The sequence below is a fragment of the Centruroides vittatus genome, unplaced genomic scaffold (genome assembly GCF_030686945.1).
Source record: "Centruroides vittatus isolate TY-2023 unplaced genomic scaffold, ASM3068694v2 contig_391, whole genome shotgun sequence".
Lineage (NCBI taxonomy): Eukaryota > Metazoa > Arthropoda > Arachnida > Scorpiones > Buthidae > Centruroides > Centruroides vittatus.
The window spans coordinates 3,243,528-3,271,455 of record NW_027122207.1 but is presented as its reverse complement, the minus strand read 5'-3'; the positions used below and the strand labels follow the sequence as shown (position 1 = coordinate 3,271,455).

Below are 27,928 nucleotides of genomic sequence, written 5' to 3'. Positions count from 1 at the left end.
TTCATGACATTGAAACATTTTTTTAAATTAGATTGACCGTGATTTTAAAATTATCATTGCGTGCGATGAAAGCTTTTTTAAAATTAAAAAAAAAGAAACTTAATTCTGCAAATTATTATCCACGTCTCTGTAGATTGAATGCATTCATACAATATGCTAATTATATGTATTAATTTAGTTCTGTATCTAGTTGTGATGCTGTTGCAGGTAGTCTATCTATATGTTTATAATTATACAATTCTATATGCTGTATATACACTACAAATTTAGATGAACTGGAGATTGTGTCCAGAAATGATTTATGTTCAGTTGACATCCTAACAATAAATTGTGATTTCAATTAATAGTAAGGTTAAACTCTCAGAAAATTGTAAAATTTTAGTTTAAAAAAAAAAAATCTAAAAATCTTCATTACTTTCGATTTACAAATTGTAATGGGATCTTTTGTTATTTCCGGTTTGCTTCAATATATAACAATATATTTTGTTTATAAATTCTCGACAGTTGTAATATTCACTAGAATTTTCTCAATATCTTTCGTACGAGGCATGAGTTTAGGTAGATAATTTCATCAAAACTTCATTATATCAGTGACTGCTGTTGTCAGCAATTACTTAGGAGATTGATGCTTAGAGCAATACAATGGAGCTAATGACGTCAGTCGTTTGTCTACGCTTAGGATGGAAACCTGTAAAATGATCCGCTTTGGTCCAAAGTTAAACTTTTGCAAAGAAATAAAGAACGGTGTCTTTTTCTGCATTAAATCACGTTTAGAGTCAATAGGTTGATGAAATAACCATTTAATGCTCTTTTTCTAACCCTCTTTCTTTCATTTATTTTTTATACGATTACAAAAATAGAATAAAAATAACAAGATACATAAATCGTACGTCTTCTTATATAAATGTAAAGATTTAAAAATATATATAAAAATCTCGAAAGAAAAATTTTTCTCATATTTAGTCGATAAGATGGATATCATTTGTTTCAATTGCGATAAATGATCACAAAGAAATTTCAATCATATTGCGTTTACGATAAGAAAAAAAAAGAAAGACAGAGAGAGAGAGAGAGAGACATTTCTTCAGTTTAAATATTGCAATGGAAGTAGTTTCGGAATTACTTTTATAGTATGCATAAGAATTCAATTTTTAGCTTCATTTCTCTATAAAGCTATCCAATTTCACAGTAGAAGGAGTTGTTATAACTTTTAGCTCAAATATTCCCTTTACTCGCCATTTTTTTTCTTTTATTTTGTGGTCACTCAAAAGAAAAAGAAGGGAGAAAAAAAAAAGAAACGGTAGGATAGTCTTCAATGAAATTTGAAGGTGGCTGTCTCTCACCCCCAATATGGACCTGCAACCTTTAGGTTGAGAACGATTTGGATTTGACAGGTCGTTATACACAAACGAAATCGGATACAAACAGCTGCACTCAGCTGCTAACCCGAACCGAAATAGCTGACATGAAACCATGACAAAAACGAAGATAAGAGATCACAAACATTTTGGTTTCGTATGTTTTATAGTCGCAAATATCACTCTATGAAGATTAAGTATCTATAAACTCGACTTTTGTTACCTAGTTCGTTATATGGAGTTACCATTCAACCGTATTTTAACCATTCTAAACTTCTTGCTAGCGATAGACTACCGTTGAACTACAATAGGGCTATATTTTCAAACTTGTTTTTGTACTCCTATAAACCGAAGTGAATTTGGTACGTAAAGATTTTAACATATCGCGAAAATAACTATCTGAAAATTTATACTGTATACGATTTACTGTAGAACCTTAAGATTATATGTCCAGAATATGTTTCGCTTCTACCGAAAATTTTCTCCTAAATCTGATTTTCTAGAATTTTATTGTAAATCTTTTTTATAGGTATTAAAATAAGAATTACAGATAAGGCAAAATGATTTATGTATTACTTCAAAACTTTATTTATTTATTTTAGGTGCTAGAGCCAGAAGTTTTATTTGTTAAATTGTTCTTTGTTCCCTATTTAAAACTTGTTTTTTTAAATGAATTATATGCTTTTTTTATTCTAATTTTATAAGCTTGTATTTATTAAAAGAGATTTTTCATTACAAATTATTAAAAAAATGTTTTAAAAGAATTCTAAATATATATATTTTTTTTATCGATGTTGTTGTAGGCGTATTTATATACAGATTTTAGAAAAGAAAACACCAATAATTAATTTTTGAGACGATTTAATCCGAAAGTATGGTGATTTCTCATTAAGCTTTCTTAAAAATAATTTTATCCTTGATTTTTAATCCAAATTCTGCATAAATATTCTTTAAATTTATTAATAGACTCATTGAATATCATTAGAAAAGATCCTCCTCAATTGTTTACTATGAAAATAAGATTCGAAGCAGACTAATTGCAACATGCAGATTAAATGTTAATAAAACGGTTGGAGACGGAGTCTGTGTACTAAAAACGACCTTTTGATCTTATGACGCAATGTTACACAAGAAAATTACACCCCGGTGTAACGCGGGCCCCTCCACATCGCAGTAACAACAAAACGTGACGAAGGGGACTGCACTCTGTCAATTGAAGGGGTACTTTTTAAGGTGAAGAGAGAATTGCTAATAAAAATATTTTTTCTGACTCACAAAATAATAAGCAGTAGATAATCTGTAACTCGGTATATCAAGCAACATAAACAGAAAAAAAAAGAATTCTATTGAATCCGAAATTTAACATTTATGTTTATCTAACACTTGTAAATTCTCTGTTTTTTACACGATAAAGTTTTTCTAACTACTTTAAATGATTTTTCTAATAATAATAATTATTATTTTAACCTATTTGTAGCTCAGACAATTGTTTATTTGAGGTTTTACTTTCCTGTTGTATTTTATGAAACGTTGGAGAAATCAATTTGTATTTGAACTCTCAATTGGTACTTGTTGACAATTCGTGTTTTTAAAAACGGATTGCTAGAAAGCAAAAAGTTTGCGGTTTTACCTTCCGGGCGTGCATCAGCTTAGGAAAAATGACCGGTATCTATTACCTAAGGTCAAAGGTTAAAGGTTGCAGGAAGAAGGATATATCGATGGCGTCAGGCCATTAAAGAATTTCATTAATGAACGGTTGTGAATGTCTGGATACACCTACCCTCTATTTTTACCTGTTTTTACCTCGGGGGTTTTCCCCGAAAATCGGATGGGTGCCGCATTGGATTTGAGAATTTTCAGGTAGCCAACTCGAGTAAACAACAGGAAAACGGGCGATTCAACATATAACTATTTAAATTTTTTAGCATTTTTTCCCCATCGCGGTAGTTTCACAACAGGAAACTGAAGAATAGTAAATTGTCAGACAGATAGAGTAGTTTTATTGCACTATATTTAGTTTCGGTAGTTTGCTAGCCTAGACACCTTGACAGTCGCATCGGTGTTATTTGTCACTACTTGCTTGCCGAAATATGATCACATCCGGTTGAAAGATTGACAGTCATGTTGTCTTACTCCCTTTTTTTTACTTTCTGAAATAAGTGGAGCATAAATCAGCATGGAATATTCTTCAATCTTGTCGAGGTATAGTTATATAATTATATAAATTTAAAATTTGATTTATAAATAAGTGTTACAAACTACATTATAATAATGAAGCTTTTAAACATAAAATTAATATTGGCGTGTAAACTTTCCTTAAATGCCAATCGAAGTATTAACAACGTAAATAATTTTTCTAAAATAATTAAATAGTTAAAATTAATGTTTTGCAGTCTGTGTGGGTCGTGGCCCCAAGAGGTCGCGAACCGAAATGTCACGGTTTTCTTAAATTAAAAGAGAAGAAATACTGGTCTAAAAGCTGTAAGAGTTCAACGTTTAACAATTTATAAGGCTTAAAGAATGAACAAATTATATGTTTAATTGCACGCAGCTTTCTTTTTTATGTTAATTAATAACAACAAAAATCGAAATTTATATCAATTAATATTACAGGCTACTCTGTTTATGATGTCATTCGTATGTAAAATTTTTAATAGTAGTCTACTTCAAAAAGTCTGCAATGTGTACGATGTAATTTTGCTATACTTATGAGTATTTGTAGTCTCTGTATAAAAGCAATCCAAACCAGTTGGACAGTTATAATTAAATTTTATATGAAAGGTGTTAAATCATCCTTTCTCTTTCAAAGCTGCTTATAATAGATCATTGCTGTTGTTCCTGTGATTTCTGTATGTGTACATGACAATTTATTACCCTACTTATATAATGTTGAACCATTTCTCAGCTTCATTGTGAACAGAGACCATACAAATGGTTTCGTCGACTTGCCGAATGAAGTATCTCCTATTTACCTCAATAGCCTTATACCGACGACTGGCAATTTTTTTTCTAGATTTTTGTATGATTTTTTCGTTTTATTTAGGCCTTCATAAATATATGATTAAATAATACAGCGAAGGGAACTCTTATTATTCATTTATTTTCTCTATTATGTTTATTAAAACATTTCCAAAATTATTTTTTCACAAAAAATAATGAATTTTATTTGTTTATGATTTTGGTAATTAAGATAATGTATAGGCTAATCGTTTTGTTTATTTAAAAATTTTGTATTTAACATAGTTTATTGCTATTGTTAAGAAGTTGGGAGGTTGTTTGTGTTTGTAAAGTGTCTCAGCAAAAGCTCTTTACACTAGACTATCTTTTGTTCTATATTTGTTTATGATGTTTACAAGATGGGTGAAAGTGTTAAAGACAGTTTTAAAGAATCATATTTTATTTAAAAATTTATTGAGTCATTATGTTGTCTTCAATCTTTTTGTCCATTGTTGATTATTATATAGATTAAATTGTTAAAGGCGATCTGATAATAAATCATTCTTTATACGTGTAATTATTGTACTTCCTTTAGCCAATTATCAAAGAGAGAATGAATTAAATCCTATTTTAGTATGACCTCGGTCTTAAAAGACTTCTTTGCTATTTATTTATTTTCACGTCAGTTACGGTCACCCCCACTAGTCAGACATAGCTTTTCCATCTTCTCCTCTATTTTTGCTATCGGGACAATCAACAAAACACTTTACAAACAACCTCCACAAACAGTAAGAAACTAAAATATATTTTACAGAATTTCTGGCTGTGTTTTTGGTAAGTAAGATTAATTTTTTTTTTTAGTTTTTAAGTGGCAAATAATAAGGTATAATTAATTACTTAGTACTTTCGGCGATAATGATAGTTATTATAAGTAATTCCTATGTAATAGGCTTAAGCAGGCAAGTTTTTTTTTATGTGAAGATATTGGAGTAGGTAATACAACCTGTAGGCTTAAAAATAAGTAACTGTGAAATAGAAATCAGATCTTCTGTCAAGTTGTACTGGATTATAACGAGGATCTAACATATGTACCCCGGTAATTCCCTTGCCGGATTGTGTTACAGTTTTCTTTTTATACAAGATTTCAGCTATAGATTCAAAAACTGTAAGGAAATATTACTTTATAAGTTTTTATATTCCTTTGAAACAGTACTTTCAACTCGAAAGGTATTACAAAATGCTTAGTAATAGTAACTAGGTTAATTGAGAAATAGGTTAAATTTTGTGACAATTCATAAAACTCAACTGGATAAATTTATTATTTATAAATATTTTCTTTAAAGAGCAGTTACCTTTAAAAGTTATTTAACTTGCCTTTATAAAGTAATTTGTTCAATGTTTTTTGAAAGTTACCTTGTGATTTTTGATTAAAGGTCGTTGAGTATTATTTTCATACCTTATTTCTTGATTTCCTTCAACTATTTAACAGTAATTTGTTTAAATAATTGAATGATTATAAGCTTCTACTAGATAACCTTGTATACAATAAGCCTTCAATAAATTTTTTCTTGTCATTTATATAAAAATAACTGTTTTATCATATAAACAAGTCACGTTTATTACTTTTTAAAATATATTACTTTAATGATTTCCACGAATAAAGATGTTAATCTTAAAATGGAAGACAGTATTTAAATTTGAATATGATGAATTTATAGTATAAATAATAACATAAATCGATTTTTTTTTTTAAATTTTCATGGGAAAAATTTAATTTATATGTTTTGAGACATTGATAAATGAATAAATTGTTGTTATAGATTTCGATAAATAATAACTCGTTATTATGTATTTCACTTTAGATAATAGACAATAAGATTTATATATATATATATATAGTCTATATTATATATCACATATGATACTTTGTGTTTTGTAATTGAAATAGCCTTGAAAACTCATTTTATCGATAAGTAATGAATACAAATTATAGTTCATTTAAAGTGTGCACAGTAATTTTATTGTTTACACTTAGCTAAATAATAAGCATTGTTGTAAATACCATTATCTCAATGCTGTATGCGATGAGTATTCAATGTTTAAATTGCAGTTGACAGAAGGCTAACTCGAAGGCTAAAAATTCGATGCAAAACAGTGAAACATCTGTTTGTAAGTCAACAATAGTTTAACGTACTTGAAAATGTTCTTGTTTACTCGTTTTGAGACATAACAATTGCAATTAGTATAATTTTCACTAGAAATATTGGTCAAAACAAGAAACTTTTGTTCGGAAAAATGACTTTCTAAGATTTGAGAACAATGGAGGGCCATATATGGGGTGGTTCCGTTTTGGATTTAGGTTGGTTGCGTTTCTCATTGTTGTCAACAACGATAATTTAAGAAACAACAATTGACGAAATGTACAAATCAAGATGAAAAAGGTCAACGAAATCCTCGCTTTTTTTGTTATTGCAAAAGAAACCATAATCTCTTTGTGTACTTTCGATAGGCACTACAGTCTCTTCAAGTACACATATCCTTTTTATAAGGAATTGGATAAGAGGTGATAAAAATAAAAGTGAAGAAAGGGTTTATCCATTTATGCTATCGTAAAAAATCACTGTTTATGTTCAAACTGAAACTTATACTTTCGACTACTCGTCAATAAAGCCTTTCATCTCGGAATAAAGAAAGATATACAGCATTAAGCTGATTGATAGGGAGAAAAATAATACTAATATTTTCTAGGAAAAGCAAAAAAAAAAAAAAAAAAAGAAGAAGAAGAAAACATTAAAATTACAAGAAGCAATTAATTAATATATAATTTTATCCTGCTTAATTTCATATAAAGCTTTATTTGTAACAGTTTAGAACTTTAAAACATCTCATTTTTACATAAAATATTAGGTTAAAATATCTTAAAACTTGCATCTTTAATCAATTTATTTTCATACGTTTTGCTTTTTAACAATGGAAACCGAATTTCAAAAATAATGCCAGAATCGTGGCAACATAAAATATATAATCCTTGATAAATTCAAATATGTACAGCTTTCAGTTGGTTCTCACAGAACTGGGTTTCCTGGATATTTCCCCGAGGGAGAAGGTTGGACTGAAGCTCAGGAACTACCCCTGTAATGAAAAAGAAAGTATGCTTCACTCAGGGCAAAATAAGGTATTTGGGACAAGTTTCTCATTTACACCGGCTTGTCAATTATTATGGGGAAGTGACCACCTAGAGAGCTATTGGAATTAAAAGACCATCTTTGAATAGAGCTGACGAAGTATAGGAATATAGTTTTTATGGTTTTTCTGCTCTGTAGAACGTTTGTTCATCTTTTCTTTCAAGTTGTGGTTTCACGCAATTGTTCCAAACTTTGTGAAAAGTAACAAAAATAAGAAGTAATTTTGGACATCCTGTGTCACGAAAAGTCTTGTCGAAACTTAGTCTAAGGCAATAACTCTTCGCAACTGTCAAGTTTTTCGAATTTGATATTATTTAAATGATTATATAGACGTGAAGTGATTTAAAGAATTTGATTGCGTGATTTTAACTATAATGTTCATTCTTTACGACGCGAAAATTTCAGATTAAAAGTTAAAAGGAAAAAAATCTCGTGGGAACCCTGGATGAATATTTGTACTGTTTATTTTGTTGGCTCCTGGGAAAGTAAAATATTTTAAATATTAATTAATTTAATTATAAAGAATTTAAATTTCATGAGTGAAACGTTCTCAGAATATACGTTCTTTCGCATATTTAATGTCTTAGGTTTCTTAATCTATAAAAAAAAATTTAAAATGAAAAGATTATTTTCTATCACCTTTTGTGTCAATTCAATTATGAGTGACATTTCACATCTGGATTTACTGAGGTCCAGTTAATTACATCTCCCATTAGTAGTGTTTCTGGCCCACTTAATTCTCTAATCACAGCAATGGGAAGTATCATTACTCTTAAGTTGGACACGCTTGTCAAAGATAGATTGTTACCCCAAAAGTGAGTCTGTAAATCACAATTGAAAAAGATTAGAGATTTTCTCAGTTATTCATTCTCACCTCGTCATATAATTATTTGTATTTATTCAGAGTTTGACTGAGGATGACAAGATTTACAAAGGTGCAATTTAACTTTAATTGTAAGCTAAATTATCTAGCACTGCAGTTAATTAAGCACATTAGTCTGTTTCCATGCTTATTGCAATTATATCATAAAATATATTTATTGTACTATACAAACACACTTGTTTGTAGTTATCAGTTGTTGACAGCGATAGTATAAATTAAAGAATACAATAAAATCTATAAATTATAAATTGATTAAAGTCAAATTTCTTCATTTTTTACCTTACTATATTTGGCAATATTAAGCTATCACCTGAAGAAAGATCTAATCTATTCGGTAACACAAAGCTTCTTAAACTTCTCAATGAGGTTATAAATTATCCGAGCATCTCAATGAGGTTATAAATTGCGATGCAAATCAACTTAATGTAATCTTTATAGGAGGAAAAAAGAAATTAGTTCGTGCCTCAAGAAAGCTATAATTGCTACAAAATTAGAAGTTTAACAGGAAGAAAATTAGTTTACTTTAATACATCTATTAACGATTTGATTTATCTTTTAATCTTTCCAATTAAATGTGATATTAATCAGTATATATATTACCAATCTAAATGGTAATTGATAATTATGAAGAAATGATTAGAATAGTCGAAAAATGCTCTTTCATAATTTAGATTGTTTAATGTCCCTAATAATACTAAAGATTATTTGATTAAATTTATTATTGTTAACATTTCTTAGTCATGCTTAGTTTTATTTGTCTGATAAATTCTGTTTAATGTCTATAGTTTAGGTCAGGGTTCACTAGGTTACGACTCAGCTAAGGTTCTATGAGATTAGCCTTTCTTCTATTAAGTTATATCGCAATTTAGAACTTATTAAGAGAAGTTATATTAGTCTAGAAGCATATATATTTTAGGAAGTTGCCTTCTAATGCTTCAGAAAAATCTTACATTCTATTCATTGAAGTATTTCTAAACAAGGAGTCATTAAACTATATTCTAATTAGGGTCAGAATTTATTAAATATGTATATATTTCTTCATTTCATTAATATCTAGTTCTGCGTACATTAATTTTATACGTTTAACATATGTTATTAAATATTTTAAATGCGTTTAAAATTTATTTTTAACTGCATTTAATATACATTTACAATAGGCCTATATGTTTATTAAATATGTATTATTTAGCAATACATTTCAGTTTCAGCTTAAATAAATAGTCTGTTCTGTAAACTATTGTACTTTAAGTTAATTAAAAGAGAAAGGAATATAGACAAAAGAAATTGCTTCAAGGAAAAGACATTATGACTTTTTTATATTGCATAGGTCTACGTATACGATAACTATAAATACAAGAAAAAATAGTCTGGCGGTAAGAAAATTTGATATCTCGAAGGACCATACCATAAAGGATAAGAAGAAAAAATTCTTTACGGTTTGGAAATTGATATTTCTTACATGGCACAGAACGAATTTAGGAATTGCAAAGGCGGTAAAAAGTTTTTAATGAGTTTAATGTCGGATGAAAAAATTTAATATAATTAAATATTAACGAAATCGTAGCCTGGGGAGAGCCGTCCCTATTGGGCGCGGCATCGAGTTAGGTAGAACCTCTAATCGAAACTATCACAGCAGCCATCAAAAACCACTGTCAGAGCAGCGTCTAGGCAATGCATTTCTAATCGCTTCATGTCCTGTAATTATGCATTTCATAATTCTGCGAAATATGTTTTTAAATAGAATTAAAATGTTAACCGAATGACTTCTTGCAGGTAAGACGCGTCTAGAAAAGACAAAGCACCTTTAAATCGCCATTTCTCATACTTTCCCGACCTCTTCCCCCACTTTGTGCCTCTTAAAAATAACAACGCTGTGTTAAACTCAATTTCTTCTTACTTATTGCAACCCGTAATTTGTATCCCGAGATTTATTAAATTCCATTTAAAATAAATTTGAGAAATTATTAACAGAATATGAATTTTAATCGGGTTTAATCCTAGTTTTAATATTGATCGAAATAAATTCATTCCGGATCGATTTATTTTCTTAGAAGATTTAGATTTAATTACTAATTCAAAAGCCTGTTGGAGGTTCGTACAATTTTGTAATAGATTTTATCATATGGAGATCTTAATGAATTTAATCATTGTAATTTTGTACAGGTCTCATTCGTATAAATCCCGACAAATGCAAAGGCAGTAGAGTTTTCATTACGGGTAATTTTTTAAAGTATAAATATTGAAAAAGCGTGTCTGAAGTAATTGGCATCGATATTTTCTTCTAATCCGGTAAATACATTAAGAAAAGAAAGTAAAAATTAATATTAATTAAGCAAGAAGAATTAATTATTAAATATATGAATATTCAAAATTTATTTAAAGAGAACAAGAAAGTAATTGTAGTCGACGACAATATAAAAATTTCTTTATAATCCCGAGATTAAATTTAATCTTTTGGAATGATTTTCGAAATTTTTTTTAATTCATTGACTGATTTTAAAAATTTATAAAACAAAAGAAAAGTCTGGAAATGATTCTGAACAATTTTTGTGTGTTAAAATAAATAAACTGCAAAAATAATGAAAATGCTGTCTTGAAACATGTTTGAGAATGAAATTAGCTATGTTTATTTATATTTAATCAAAAATATTTATCTTTATCTTTTTTTTCCTATTTTGTTTTTTCTTTAAATTGTTTGGATATTTTTTACATTTAAACTAAATAAAATAATTCTCAGTAGTGAAAACAAAACAGCAATATTCTCCCTTGATATCAAACCAATTATAACATTGGAAAATATGTGCTACGACGTCAAAATATTAGCGGTGTCTCGGAGTGAATTTATTTTTCGAGTTTAGGCAAACGGATCAACAGGAGATGCATACGATTTCAATAAATTAGAAGGTCGGAGATGTCGGAGTCAGATGATCAAAGAAGTTGCGCAAGTTTACATCACGGCCCGAGGTATGTTTTAATAAAACGTTCTTTACAAAACAGAAGGGCGGTTTTGGAACGAACGTGACTGGCTAAGGTGTTCGTGACAACCGAATCGAAATCCAAACGCTATAAATCCATCGGTCGAGCATCCAACTCCACTTAACGATGCTCCTCTGTTATGTGCGGGTCAGCAAGCAGGACCTCGAACTAGCTAATTACATTCAAAAGGCGATGATGTGTGCACTAAGGGTCCACAGTCAATCGCCTACTGTACCATCCCGATTTCCAAATTCTTTTGTTGGTCGGTTCCCGCCCCGAGATAGCTCTTTATTTAATTAACTCCGAGTCACATTAGCTGTTGAGCTATTCGTATTTGATGGAACGAAAAATTTAAACATTTTTGCGATGTTAACAGATAGCCTTTCTTCCCTTTCTCCCTCTCTCTTTTTTTAGTAATTTAAAGAATGCAAGCAAATTATTTGCCGAGAGTCTGAAGTATGTTAATTTTTCTAATTAAGAGGCATTTTAATTGTTATCTGCTTCTTTTTAATTAAACAATCTCTAATGAAGGATTATTGGACTTTACTCTTTGTCTTCCCTAAATGGCTTCATATATAGTGGTCCGCGACGTAAGTAAAAAGCTCTTACGTAAAAAATTATTTAAAAAGATATAAGAATATAATCTGATTATCGCAGTTAACGTTCGATTTTTTTAAAATAAAAATTAAATCTGTTTTCATAAATATTAAATTTTAATAACCAGACAAGTGTGATGAAATGTACTAGAAATTATTACCTGTTTTTTCTTGTTATCGATAAATAAATTTATCATTTATGCACCGGAATGAAAGTAAACAAACGAAAGAACAGATCGGCCGATCTCCTTGCATCTGTGATAAATCGATTTGGAAAAATGATATATCGAAAATCAGACATTCGGTGATGTTGACTACTGTGTTAAGTGAAAAATATTCTACCCAAAATATTTTTTCTTATAAAAAATATTCAATGTTGGTAAGTTTTCGGATACATATTATGCCATCTGTCGAAAAAAGCATGAACGAAAATATTCGAATTATTCAGCTGGTACCTTGTGATTGATCTATCGGTTTGTTACCTTCGGTGATACCTTGTGATTGATCTTGTTAAAATTAATGGCTTATTATTCTTTTAAAAATATTTCTAAGTTATAAATTAATTTTATGACCTAAAATTATATAACCTACTCGATAATCTTACTGAAGTATAAATAAAATATATTATTTATTTAATAATTAATATAAAATTATTTATTTAGTTTTGAAGTTTTAGTCTTATGCTTAGATATATTATTAAATAATTATCTTTAACATTAAATATATGTATATAATTATTAAGGTTAGCGTTGAAATCTATAAAGCGGATCAAATTACGAAAGAACGGATTATTAATTTTCATATTAAGCAAAGGAGAGTATTAAATTTTGCGAATGTGAGACTTACCAAAAGCAAAATATCAATACGTGCTTATTTTCTGTCAAGCGAGAAAGAGCAGAAGTCACAATTTCACAAATTTGATTCGTAAAGTCTGCTATGACACATAAAACCGTAGCAGACATTGGCGGCATCCACGCGACATCATCGTTCAGGAGATAATTTAAAGCGAATCCTTCTGCCACTTCTCATACCACTACCGTGAAATTCCACACTCTAGAAAAACAAGCTGTCCTGTTATTTTAATCTGAGATTCTCCCACGCTCTAGTTATATACACCGATAATTTCACTATACGTCAACGGATAGAAACACAAATACTTTTTTTATATCCTGTCTAGTCTTTTCACCTGAACTCTATAAAACATTCGAGCCATTCGTTCTTTCACTAGGCCGTTAAGTCTTAAGAAAACAAGAAGTCTTGCTTACATTGAAAATACTTTTTGCTTCACTGATGCAATGACTATAAAAATGACAGGTCATTCCCAGATCAAGCTTCGCTAGCTACAGGACGGCTGTATTATTATGTACACAACACGGCCAAGATATCTGTTGGCGGATATTACCAACACTCGCTTATGGATGATATGAGGTTTTTCTAGTTAATCATTTCTGCTTCGTCTAAATTGCTGCATACTTTTTCTTTACTTTTAGCTTTTTATACCGATTTTTGAAATTATTTATATAATCCAGCCTTGTTTTGAGTCGTTCTAAATATATTAAATTTATTCTCTCAATATTTTACTCTTAAATTAACTTTTTCATTTATTAACATAAGTTTAAATTAAACCAATTTTGTTATTAACTCTTACAGCTTAATTTGGTTATTAAAAAGCGCCTGTGATTTTTTTTCAATTTTGTAAAACCAGAGGAATATTTATAACTCTGCTAGCTACTATTAGGGTTGAAATTTAGAATAATAATAAAATATATATATATAAATATATATACAGTGTGCTTTGTTACTCTAAACTACACCAAAACTTATGGTACCATTAATAAAAGCGATTTCTTGCCAAATCGTGTAGGATCTTGTTTCCGAGATACTCTTCCAAAAGCAGGATTTTCATGCCGAAGGTTTCTCACATTAACCAGACAATGAGTTAATGGAGGTAACAATAACCTTGTGGCAAGTACAAAGAGAAAACGTTTCTAAACCATAGAATCGATGCCGCACCCTTAGTCATTACGGAGTACAAGTTTACTCAATAGGAGGAAAGTCTGATTCTCTTTTATAAATGTATTCAAGTTTAAGAACACGAAAGATGTTGACTATTGATGATTTTTAATTATTCGATTTCTTTCATTTGGTATTTGTTCTGACACACACACACACACACATATATAGGCTATATAATCATATTTGCTTAGTTATAATGGATTTTAAGTTCATATTATTCAAGATTCATATAGTCTAGAAATATTTCAACAAACTTGGTAACAGTTATCGAGTATAACCCAATATGCTTCGGATCACCCGAAACACTACATATGTCAAGTTCCTATAAAATATCGAAACCCGATACAATGTTCTGTACTTTGCTCTTCAATTTTCTCTCGATTCCCTCTCAGTGCAGTAGGCGAAGAAATGCATAAAGTTTGAGAGAAAACCGATATTCCATATAGAATACTTCACGTTGCTGTTTGGTATATTTGCTTTATCAATGTAAAAAAAAGATAAATCATTGTATTTTATTGAAAAAAAACTCATTATTTTCTTCATGTTGTTATCGTTTAAAGTTAAAATTAATTAATACTTGCATGCATTTACTTAATTAATATTTTTCTTTTCAGAAGTAAGCAGAAGATCTATGATGTGGGGTTAGTGCTAGTGCATTTAACAATGGACTGGACACAAGTTAAAAGTAACGGATGGAAGTCAAGCGAATCCACCGGAAATCGGTGCGCTACCGGAAGAAGCATCAAACGGACGTCGTATGGGCCAGTATCAGTTCTCTGGTCATTTAGCTTATCGTTTGTTGTTGTATTGTGTCGTGGATCGGTCGTCCACGAACCCAACTATCCCTCCTTTGTTACCTTCAATGAAACTATTAACTTCACTCACATGGTAGTGGATCCCCAAACGGGTAAAGTTTACGTAGGTGCCACAAACTGGCTCTATCAATTTAATTCGAACTTGGGGTTAGAAGCATCAGTGCAAACTGGACCTGTCGAGGACAATATTGGATGTTTCCCTACAGATTGCACAGATCTACAACTTTACTCTTTCACTAATATAAACAAAGTACTAGTCATTGATCAAGATTCTAGACTCTTGATAGTCTGCGGAAGTGTTCAGCAGGGTTCCTGCAGAAGACATCATCTGGATAATATTTCCAATTATGAAGATCTTGTGCCCGTTCCTGTAGCAGCCAATGACGAAAATGCTTCGACATTTGCCTTCATAGGACCGGCTCGTTACGACAATTATCCTTCGCGTGTTCTTTATGTGGCAACCACTAACAGTCGGCTAGGCCCTTATAGGGATATGGTTCCAGCAATTTGCAGCAGAAGCCTCGAACAGAACCAACTTTTCAGGGTTATCGAACATTCCTTTTCTTCTATAGCACGAATAGATATCAGTTCACAACTTAGAGATTATTATTTGGTGCAATACGTGTATGGCTTTCATTCCGGAGACTTCATCTACTTTGCTACACTTCAAAGAAAGTCTTATTTGAGAGCATTAGAAGAATGGGGTTATATTACTCGTTTATCACGAGTATGTGTATCTGATGCTGGTTACAACACTTACACAGAGGTGACCCTTCAGTGCCTAGGACCAGATGGAACAGATTATAATCTGCTTCAAGATGCTAGTTTGGTGCGCGCTGCACCTGATTTAGCTGCAGATTTGCATATAGAACCTGGGGCCGATGTTCTTGTTGGTGTTTTTGCCGTTAGCAAAGATCACACATATCTCACATCGCCCAATTCTGCGATCTGTGTTTATTCTCTGGCAGATATTGAACAGAGATTCACTGAAAATATTCACATGTGTTATAATGGCAGCATGGTAACTCGTGATATGGATTATATTGCAGGAATTATCGAAAATTGCCCAGAACCAGGGGTAAGTTTACTTTGAAATAATACTGAAAAAATAGTCAAAGTTATTCTAGATGATAAAACTTGCAAACAACTGAATATTCTTATGAAGAATAAAATAATTAAACTTCACAATTTATCTAATTTAAATAAAACATGTATCGAATCTTGCATGTTTTTAGTAACTATAAAAAGTTAATTTTTCTTTTGAATTTATAATTATTTTAATGTATAGTTTATGTAATTAATTAGATTTATTTTTAATTTTATTTAATCTATTATTAATTTATTAAAATAAATAATTTTAGTTTTTAATTTGTGCATAATTTATAATTTGAATCATTATAAAAAATTTGAATTATTTTAAGTTATTTATAAACTTACATTGAAATAGTTAAATTTTCTATTTATTACTAATCACTTCTTCCTAGATTCTTTTTTCTCCTGCCTTAACATCAGAAATTACGTAATATTTAATGAATGAAATTGGTTAAATTAACTGAGATTCCCTTTGCAATTCACTGATACTAAAATGATCATTGCAATTAATTGTAAAGATTATTTCTAATCTAATTAAATTTAGATACCCGGTCTTCTTTATTGTTTATTTCTTATTTTTTGTCATAGTTCAATATTTGAAATTATTAGTGTAATGGAACAAGTGGCCTCTTATTTGTATCGTATCACAATCTTTATAGACATCTCTTGACGTCTTCATTCTTTTTCTATTATATCGAAGTAATCCAGATGCATGTTGGTACTCAGCACTGTCAGTATCTCTAGATTGTGTAGTACAGTAAATAAGGCTATATCCTAATAAAGTTACATTTCCAACAGATAGAGTAAGAATTATGAGATCTGCTGCTTCGTTGCTGTCATAATACATTGCGTAAGTCTATATTGTATAACGCAGCTTTATCTTGGAAACCCATCCTTAAAATACGGTTAATATGCTTAGAAAATGTTAAAGAATATAAAAGTTATTATGACAGTTATGTTTAATTTTTTTAATAATTCAAAATCAGGAAGTCTGATCAGTTTTCATGGTATTAAAGTAATGTAAATTGTTTATTTTAAACCGATAAGTATTCAAATTATGATTCTCGCTACAGGAATAGCTAAAACTAAAAATTATATGTTGGCTATATGAACAGTGCAAATTTTCATTTTATTTGGACTATATTAAAAAGTTATTTTAAAATTTTTTGCGAATTATTTTTTATAATTAGGCTAAAACATTTATTTTCTATTCTCAAGCAAGAAAATATCTTAATGATAATAAATTGTGAATATATTTTTTCACATTACATATAATATTACGCATCGTTTTTTATTACTATTATAGTAACGAGTGGCCAAGCTTCTATATAAAGAATTAATAGTATATAAAGAATTAATATCAAGAATGATTAATGTATAAAAATCCCTTAACTTTTAATATAATTCATACTTGCAAAATTAATTAAAAATATGGAAATTTAAACTGGACATAATAAACTTCACTTAACATAATAAATATTCACTTATTTAATGTTTAATGGACGTGGATTTCGAATTAAAAAAAAAAAGTTATTCAGTCGAGAATTTTGTGTTATCGTAAAAGTGAGATGCACGTAAGTTATGCTTTCTCTGTTGGTAATTAATAGGCTATATAAGGCATAAACAATAAAACCGAATTGCTTTAATGTTATAGTAATGCTCAATATGTGAAACGTTGATATGATATCTATCCCTGTTCATAAGCACATTTAGGATAATATTATTGCTAATTATTAATCGTTTCCGTTCGCAATAATATTTAAATATTACTATTACATCATTCTCGAAGGCGAAATGTGTTTTCTTTTAATGTTCTTGTAGGTTAATAACAAAATCGTATCCCTATATCGACGACAGTATAACGTTAATGGAATAGTGACACCAGCCAATTAATTTGAACTTATCGTATTTTCTTAACCTTTGCAATTAGTAAAAGATATGAGAAGAAACATGATATACTATCTATCAGAAATATTTCTAGCCTTATTAATTCTGAAACTGAGATGACACTTCTAAAAACGCAATCACGACATCGTTGACTGATCATCCATAAATTCGTAGGATCATCAGGATTCTGTTTCGAAAAATGATCTGTAGAAAAATCTACCCTATATTTTATTCGGATGGTAGTTCGTCTTTCTTGTTTTATTTTTTATTTGGTTGAAAAATTTCTAAGATATATAGTTTTAAATCAGAATTACAAAGATGTATAGGAATTTTTTAAGGTTTAAAATCATTTTTTTTACATTATTTATCGATATATTTTTGCTTTCTATATACATTTTAACGCTAAAATATGATCTTAACAGACTACATTTATTAATTATCTTTATAACTGAACACGCAGACAAAAGTGAAAGATATATGTTTGAATTATGACAAGAAAAGTCTACGTATTTTATTTAAAATTTTCAATTGTTAAATATTAAATGAGTAATTTTATATCTTATTTAATTTGCAAAAAAAAAAAAAAAAATGTTGAAAGCATCGTAAGTAAGCTATAAAAATCTAATAAATATTTAAAGTTAATACAAACAAGTATAACTAAGTTAAAAGTGGTTTATACGACCATTTTTTATTTGTAGACCTGAAATTAAATTTAAAATTTCAGGTGGATAGATAAAAATAAATTTTTAACAAAGATAACAGAATCAGCTCGATATTCTTTTTTTTTTCGTAAAAAAATGCTATTTACTACTTTTAGATTGATCCACACAATTTCCGAAGCACCCTCGGTAGCTGAAATTTAATAAGAGATATTTAAAACATTAAATTTAAGATGTTCTGCCTACAATTTTCATTATTTACGATATGTAAAATAATTCAAAAATTAAGAATTTAAACATATTTTTGAATTTATACAACTTAAAGGCATTCGAAAATAAACTCAGCATCACGATTACAATGCATAATTACGACGTTAGAAATATAGAAAAAAGAATAGTGGATGTAACAAGAAAAAACAGCAAATGAATGAATAAAACTGGCAGTAAATATAAGTAATAGATATAATAATGAGAGTCAAAGAAACAAATTGGAAATGAGCAGAGTAGAGTCAAAGAGATGTGCAAATTTGATAAAGAATAAAGCCAAAGGGAAAGTTGTGAACAAGAAAGGCCCACAAAGAGATGAAATCAAAGGCTTTGCAGAAAGAACTAGAAAAGAAAAGCAGAGGTTCTGAGAAATGGAGACAAATAAAGAACGCTTTCTTCGGCAGCCATGGAGAAGGATCGATAATGATGATTGAGGGAAAAAATCAATAAAATCATTAAATTACAAATACGTAAAATCTCGATCAGAATAGATCATTAGAATTGTTAAAACGAAACTGTTCATTACAAACGAAATTCCTGCGATAAAAACTGAAAATAATAATAAAATAATTGATAAATTTGATGCATTTAATTGGATAAAAAAAAAATATACATTTTAGAAAAAGAAAGATTGTTTTTTTTCCATTATCATTAAATGTAAAATATTAACAAATAGATTAAATTTTATGAATATATTATGATTACAATTATAAACTACTAAACGATCGTTTTTTATAATTAATTATTTGTCTTAAAGTCAATTTCGAATTTTTATTATTAAAAGAATTTAAACACATTTTAATAAAAATAATTTCTTATTACGTTTTTTTTTTCGCCAAATTTTTAAGATAGAGATTATTCTAATTTATTTAGAAGATTGAATAAATGAACCAAATAATTTACATTTCAATACTAAATACGAAGTTAAAATATATAATATTTTAAACCCTGTTTCGATTTATAAATTAAAGATTCATAAAGTATTAAAAGATGAAATGATACGCTTTTTTACTTATTATTTCGACCTTATTTGAAAGAATTTTGATTAATTCGAGTCGATTTTTTTTGACGAAATCTGTTTTGAAGAGGAGGGAAAATTTCTACAATTAATGAAAGCATCATTTTCAACGTTTGCATCGTTAGAGCAAAAGATAAATGATTTCAAAATTCGTATTAACTGGCCAAAAAGAATTAATGCTGGTTGTAAACCGAAACGCCGAATTACATCAACAGATAAAAATCATATAATGACCAAAAACATCGGTTAATGGAATTTCTAAGATGCATTTGATCAGAAGGCTGTTAGATAAAAGATTTAAGGGATATATAAATAAGGAAAGGAGGAATCATATTAGTTTAAGCTGCTCTTTCTCTCTTTTTCTCTCTCGCTTTCTCTTCAGATTGTTACAAATGGAAAACAAAGTTCCTCCGTGAAATATTTAAATTACCAGTTTTGTTATCTTTATCGTAAATTTTTGGAAATTTATTATTCAAATGATTGATACATCTGTCATAAATAACGCATTTTTTAAAAAAATCAATAAAGCGCGCAAAAAAGTTTTCCGACTTTCTTCAAATAAGTCGTTTCTTGTAGATGAATGTAAATATCTGATCATTATTCAATAAAGTTTGACATGGAAGAGATGAATATTCATATAACAAATGAACGTGCATCCGAGAGAATTTCACTATCTTACTGCCTCTTAAATTATATTATTTTTCCCGAAGATGGGAATCATATGGATGAAAATGATTTTTTTTTCCTTTTCTTTCCTAATATAGATATTACTTTTATTTGTTTATTTAAATTGGATGTATTTTCTGTAATACGATTAAAATTTACCTTTATTTCTATCATAAAATAAGCAAATTCTAACCAAATTTAATTAATTTTTAAAAAAAGACAAAAAACTGTTTACTTAAATAAAATTGGAATACATTCAAAACTTCAAGAAAATTTACTTAAAGTTTTTAATGAAAAATAAGAATATTTTACATTAAAATTTCGTCACTTATACTTTAATTTCTCCTCCAGAAAAATAGAATGTTATATAAATAAATAGGGGGAAATGTTACGTAAATAGAAATGTGTCAATATTTACGACTTTATATTGGTGTAAAAAAAAGGAGCTAAAATAAAAAATTCTTTCTTATCATTATTACGTTTTGAGTTATTAAATTCAATAACTGCATCTCAATCTGGGGCAGACTTGAATTGGCTTTTGATGAGATTTCTTCCAATTCATTGCACTAATAAAAAAATTGTGAAGCAGATGAAGTGGAAGAGCTAGCGGGGTGTGGCGATATCCGACGCCACTAACGTTGACCTATATTTTCATGTAATGCTCACTGTCAGCCACAAGTACGGTTAATGACATTTCGTTCGATCCGGAATTTGATAGAAAACGCTAGTAGACCTAGCTTATATGTGGAAGGACTGTTTGCTTAGTGATTATTACAGTAAACCGAAACCCTTTTATATGGTTCAACTATTGATTCGAAAAATAAAACCGTAGTAAATTTATATTTTGATTAATCTAACTTAATGATTTCATTCTTCAATAATAATATTAAACGTATTGGTCTACTTTTCGCAATAGTGTGAGGGTGAGGATGTTTTTATATTATTATTATTATTATATAGCAATACTTTACAAGGACAGACTAAAAATTAAAATAAGAAAATTGATCTCTTCCTCTCGAAACGATAATTAAGATTTTGATAATATCTAATAACTCCCTTTTTTAAATGTTATTCAAGAGGGGAATTTATTAAAAAGGAAATTCTTAAGAGGGCTATTAAAGGATAAATCGTTCCGAAAATAAGTTTAAGAAGGGAAATCCTGTCTTAAATTTGTGCTCATTATCCTGAGGAGCTTTATTGTTTTAAGGAAAAAAAAAAAAAAAAATGTTACATCGTAAACATTCATTTGCTCTATGTAATAATATATATAAGGGATAAAGTATTCATTTTGAAAGGGTAATTTTGACAGTATTATTAAATAGCCACTTTTCTTGAACTTTTTTTCGATTCTCTTAAAATATTGATTTCTTTTAGCAACTTAACATAAAGTAAGTGAAGTTCTATTTATATATCCGAGGTCGTTGAAAGATCATTTAAAAATAGTTAACAAATGAACTATTGGAATATCTGATCACATTTTAATACAATTTTCATCTTTTTGAAAAAAAACTATTTAAAGTGAGATAGAAAAACTCCTCGAAACTTTCTGCTACCTATAATGGATTTATGTTGCGCAATTCTCTCATCCGTTTCTGTTTTCATATTGCCTTGGCAATCGTTAATTCGAATCTTTTCCTTAGTTCCCTTCTACTATTTTTCTGTTGATGGCATTCCCCTTCAGTTCAATGGCGGCCATCCATCTTGTTCGTCTCCATTATTGTCTTCCTTAAACCGAGATTCAATTCTTCAATCGCATCAATTTCTTTAATCAATCTTACATTTAAACTTAAAACTTTTTATTTAACTAAACTCGATCATTAAAATAACTATTTACGGATATAGCTTTATATTGAAGTTTTATATAATTACTCTACAGGATAAAGAGAAAAATCGCTCTCTAAATATTCATGAATGATTAAGAGATTCGAACGAAAGAACTTATTTTTAGATTTGAAAGTTCCATAAGTTGAAAAGTATAAGATGTATTATATTGAGTTACGTTGGAAAATATTTTCAACTTCATAATTTCTTATAGCGGCATTAGATAACAAAATGGTTTGATAAATGATAATCACCAATCATTTGGACATTGATATACGGTTTCTTAGGAAAATGTGATAAATTGTGCAAGCAGACTTATAAACTTTGATTTATTTCTGGGATTTTGTATTATTATGAAAGTACCGAAAACATTGTATTAAGTTCTTGGAAATGCATGTACTCTTTTTAATTTTCTTGAATGTTTTATAACAAACTGCAGTCCCGGATATATTTCGAGAATGTTAATCTAAATAAATGCAGAAACTATTTATAGTGTTAGATGCTTTATAATAAACTATACGAGTTTAGGGATTACAAGATACTATACATTAATAATATAATTTCAGAAACTTCAGGAGTTTCACATACCGCATGCCTATACTATGTTAAAATATACAATTTTCAGAAATTTTAGGAGTTCCTGATTATGCATATTAAACTGTATAAATGCAGATATTTGAGGGTTTTAACTAATACATAATAAAGTATTATGAGAATATTGCAATTTGGTTTAGTTTATTCGTAAAAAAAGTGAGTGCGTGAAGTAAATATAATTTAGAATGGAATGAATTAAATTTTCCATTTACACGCTTAATATCGTTTCTTGACGTTATCAATGGTAAAATAATTTTGTAAGTTTTAGCGATTATTGAATTGGGTAGCAACTTGCTGTTAATGCAGAGTATTTAAGAATCATCCGTATGGTTTTTCTAGAATATCTTAACACATTTATGGGCGAAATTTCTCGGCTGTTTAATTACAAACTCAAAGGTCAGGCAATGAAGCAAGCAGATCCATTGACCCGAGGGGAAGGAGTAAAAGCAACGACCAAACACCGAATTAATGGCGTGTGGCAAATGTAACGAATTTCATTAGCTTGTGCCATGAAATATTAGGAAGACGATGCGTTAAATGTTCTCTCTGCGAAGCGGATTTGACGCCTTGATTCTGTTTTATATTATGCATAGAAGAAATTAAGGCGTCGAAAACTATTGGCAACCTGTCTATAATCATGCTCGTAATTAACTACTGCTGTATTTAGTCTGCACGTGTCACATAGTAATGGGGAAGAGATTTATGCTCAGATGTCACGCACACTACTACAATAATCCCATCTCTCTCCCTTCTTTATACACTAATACAAAAACAGCTTTTCACCTGCTTGCTTAAATGTGAAAAATAAGTGAAATAAGATAATTTTTCTTTTATTTATATTCGCACAACTGCGTAACATCTGGATTTTCTTAACATTAACGAGAAAAAAAATATTCTAAATGAAAATTTCAACTTAGATATATAAGTTACAATGCGTAATATTAATATTTCATTATAAGCACTTTCATAAATTTAATTTTCTTCATAGAAAGATGTACTGTACTAAGAAAAATCAAATTTATTTTAATAAAAACACTTTCATTACTCAGTAATGAAGAAAAATTGTAGTTAATAGTCGAAAATTCTTAACTTAAACGAGTAAAATGAATTATTTGGTTTATAATAATTAAGAATTCAGAATATTTAAGTTATAGATCAGAGAAAATCGTGTCTCCTTTTTTCTTCCAGTTGGCCTGTCTTTCAAACATAGTAGTAGTTGTTTTCTTCAGTTTTATTTTTTTTAAAGAGACTTGTCAAGTTTGTCTGCGAAGTTGACGGGCTATAGCGAGGTCACGAATTCGTTTTAAAACTTTAACGGTTGGTTGCTCTTATTGACAAACCCTCGAATGATGCCGGAAGGAAGATCCAATCAATTCTGTTTTTGATCGAAGCAGCTCATTTACTCCTTCTTCATTCTATAAAAACCCAATAATGAACTGCGTTAATAAATAGCTATTTTTCTTTTTTCTGATCACTTAACTCATTTAAATAGACAGAACGAATTATTCATTGCTTTATTTCTTCGCTTAATAAAATACATGTGACCGCTACAGTTTAACAATATTGTGCACTTATTTTCACTTCTAATAAAATTTAAGAAAAATTGATCATTTGGATAAAAATTTGTAACTGCAGTTGTTTGATTGATGTTCACTTAGAATAAATTCAAAATTTGCCTTATAATATAGGGATCTAGAATATGAAAAATACGCATTTTAAATTTATATTATATTGTAAATTTTGTTTATAAGAGAATGAGTCTAAAAATTTTCAAATTTTAAGTCAATTAAAATTAAGGAGAAGGCTGAATATAATAGGAGAATGCTATAGTTTTTATAAAACGTCCTTCTAAATTTAGAAAATTTTATTTAATGTTGATTTAAAAGAAGAAATATGTCATAAAGAGATAGGTAGAAAAATAAATGTTTATCATCATCGAAAATTCTTTTTATTTATGATTCCCTACTTTTATATTTCGAAAACTTAAGTTTACCTTTACTAACATGTTCAATTTTTTTCGGAATTGTCTTCCTTTGTATATTTTTTAAAGCTCCGTAGTTAGATAGGCATGGAAGGATATTGCAATTTATTATCATTGTGATTTATCGTAGATCTACTTTACTTTCGGTTTTTGAGATTACGCACATAGAATAAGTTATAAACATAAAAATTCTCAAAATTCAAATAAATCATCGAACCCTTACGAGAGATAGAGAACTCATTTTTTAGTAAAACAAGGAAAAATATTATACATACATATTTTATGCTTGAACGGTGCTTTTTTTAATGTATAGTTCTTGCTAATTTTAAATTATTTTCGCTTCATTTCACTGGACTAACAAGATTACTAAGCTTACGATAGTTTTGTAAATTCATCAAAGCTACTAATCCTTGACTTAAACTCTGTATTTAGACCAGTTATATTTAGTAATATTATACAATAGGTTTATTATTTATTTGTGATGATAATAACTAAAATATAAAAACTGATTGCAGATTTTTCTTCGGCAGGGAGGCAACATTTTGAGTTTCTGCAGTGAATCTCTCAAACTCAATGGTTCAGTACCTATTTCAAATGTAGCCTCCGCTGTTTACGTCAATACCACAGTCACTGCTGTGGCAACAACTACCACCTCTCAACACACTGTAGCATTCGTTGGTACCGACAAGGGATACATTAAAAAAGTGAGTATTTGTTATCTATTTACAGTAAATAAAATTAATAATAAAAAGACAATCCGCGAATTCTATTTTAGAAAAAATTGTAAAGCCATTCAATATTATTACATTTATTAATTTTAAATCTATCCTACGTCGGAAATAACATATTTCTTCAGTCAAAAGTGAAAAAAAATGAAATTTATATAATTTATTCATTTTAAACATTTTCTCTTTAAATAAACAGATACTTATTTTTATTATTATTTTTTAAATAAAGATATAGGACCATAATATCTAACAAATAACAAATCTAAAAATATTTACTTATAATTTTAATTTAAATTAAAATAACTGTTTATTTTTAGTTTATTTTATATTTTATTTTCTAAGCAAACAGTCTATGTATTAGTCTCTAATTAAAATTTATTTATTAATATTGGAAAATAAGCGATATCATCTTAAACACATTTATATACATACACAATTTTTACATATATTTACATTAAACCCATATATAGTTACATTCAAAACTATTATATTTCATAATAATAATCTAATTGTCATTTATAAAATAATATATAATGATGCTAGTGTGTACTGTACTTATTATATTTTAAATTATTTAATGAAAACAATGAAATACGATAAAAATTAAAAATTCATTCAGAAATAATAAATTGGAATTGTCATTAATTATATTTTAAAGTGAAATTTCATTTATTATTTATATTTCATTTATTAAATGCGAAAATAATAATTGAATGAATAAATAAATAGATTATTTTTCGAATCTAAAATTTATAAACGAATTAAATTTTAACTTCCCCCCTGCATAAATTCACATTTTATATGATGAAAATTTATTAGGATAATAAATTATAAATATATAAATGAACGATCATGTTAACATTTTGTCATGAAAATATATTCGTAGCAAAATTTTCCACCCATATATTAATATTTAAATTTAATATAATCAAACATTGAAAGTATAAATATTAAAATTTCATCTCATTTAAATTTCTATTTTTACTTAAAACCAGTTATGTCTTCATAAGTGAAAAAAATTTATAATTTTTCATTATCATTGTATTAGAAATTTGCATTAAGAATTCGGTAAAATAACCGGCTATTAAGTCGAAAAGGGTACAGTAACAGGTTATATTAAGTGTGAATAATTATGATTTGAGTTTATTCTCCAGTATATTATAATGATAATTATAATATATCGACTATAATGATTAAACTATAGATATTTTTTGTTTTTTTACGCGTTTTTCGTATTTTTTAAAAAATAATCCCGAGATTATAATGATATTGGATTTGCCAATTTAGATATAGACATTAAAGGGACTAAAATAATTAGTGCAATTTTTGTAAAGAGATAGCATACTGCTTGTACCCCAAGTTTCTTATCTCAGGTGCCACGAGCATACACCTATTTTTATAACTGTTATAAATCACTTGTCCGTGCGAGTGTACATCGGTAGCCAGTGCCATGACCAGAATGGTTATTTGCGGTTCCGCCCTCTGCCTTTGGCGTATATACTTCCCACATCATTATTAATAGTAGCATCTTAAAATTATTGATGGAAAATAATCCTTTGATATATTTCCCTTTTGACCTATAAACTTATATTTGATTTGCGAACAATTATTAACTAACATCTTCTTGGTTAGGATGATGATCGTAAAAATTTATTAATAATTATCAGCGATTTATATGCATACTTTAATTCTTATAAGTTAAAGAGCAGTTTAAATTTTGAAGTAGTGTAACGTCCCGCATCCATTGCACAAACTAGATCAAGCAAATAGACAAGAGTAAAGACTGCGGTCTCGTTGGGATTCTCCGACACATCTTACAATACAAAGTTTTCTCGTAACATCCCAGTATTCGTAATGAAGTTTGATAAAGTTTTCAGTACTGCACTGGGGACGGAAAGAACACGGAGCTGCCACTTTGCAGACCGATAATTAACATATAGTCTACCTGAGACTGACGACATCCATCTGAGAGGACAGGGTTTTCCACTTACAGCTCTTCCTCCCCTTGTGGTATTTGGCTAGGAGATTTAAAGTGGCTGTTGGTAGCCGAGATGGATAGAAAACATGCAACACTCCAGTTCAGTTCTTCTTGTATTTATTTACTTTTGAATTTGTTTATGTGGCATATGGGGAAGAATGGAGACGAATCATTTCCCTCCGAAGATGCAATCTTGGTAATCGGATAATTTATTAGCATTACAGATCGTTGGTTGTTTTTGTGGATCTCATGTAATCCTCTGCATATAAGAATTTATGAACTGTCCTTAAAGCAAATCCATTTACTTAGAATATCGAAAGAACAGATTCCATTCTAAGAAAATTTGATGCATACTTTACGAGGAATTTTACCATTGATCAGATTCGTTTACGACTACTTTATAGTTTTCGCAAGCAACATTTTCCTCTTCCAAAATTCTTACTTTAACAAGTATTCAACTATTCGATTCCT

General features: G+C 28.8%; 1 protein-coding gene across 1 annotated transcript in view; it reads left to right on the top strand.

Annotated features, from left to right (window-relative positions):
- The window catches only part of LOC136975908 (plexin-B-like), a 125,242-nt gene that overhangs the window by 68,182 nt on the left and 29,132 nt on the right, over positions 1-27,928 (top strand). The window contains exons 4-5 of the mRNA XM_067271072.1: positions 14,566-15,844; positions 25,267-25,455. Of these exons, the coding sequence (XP_067127173.1) occupies positions 14,615-15,844; positions 25,267-25,455 (1,419 nt within the window). The 5' untranslated portion in view covers positions 14,566-14,614. The remainder of the gene's footprint in view (positions 1-14,565; positions 15,845-25,266; positions 25,456-27,928) is intronic.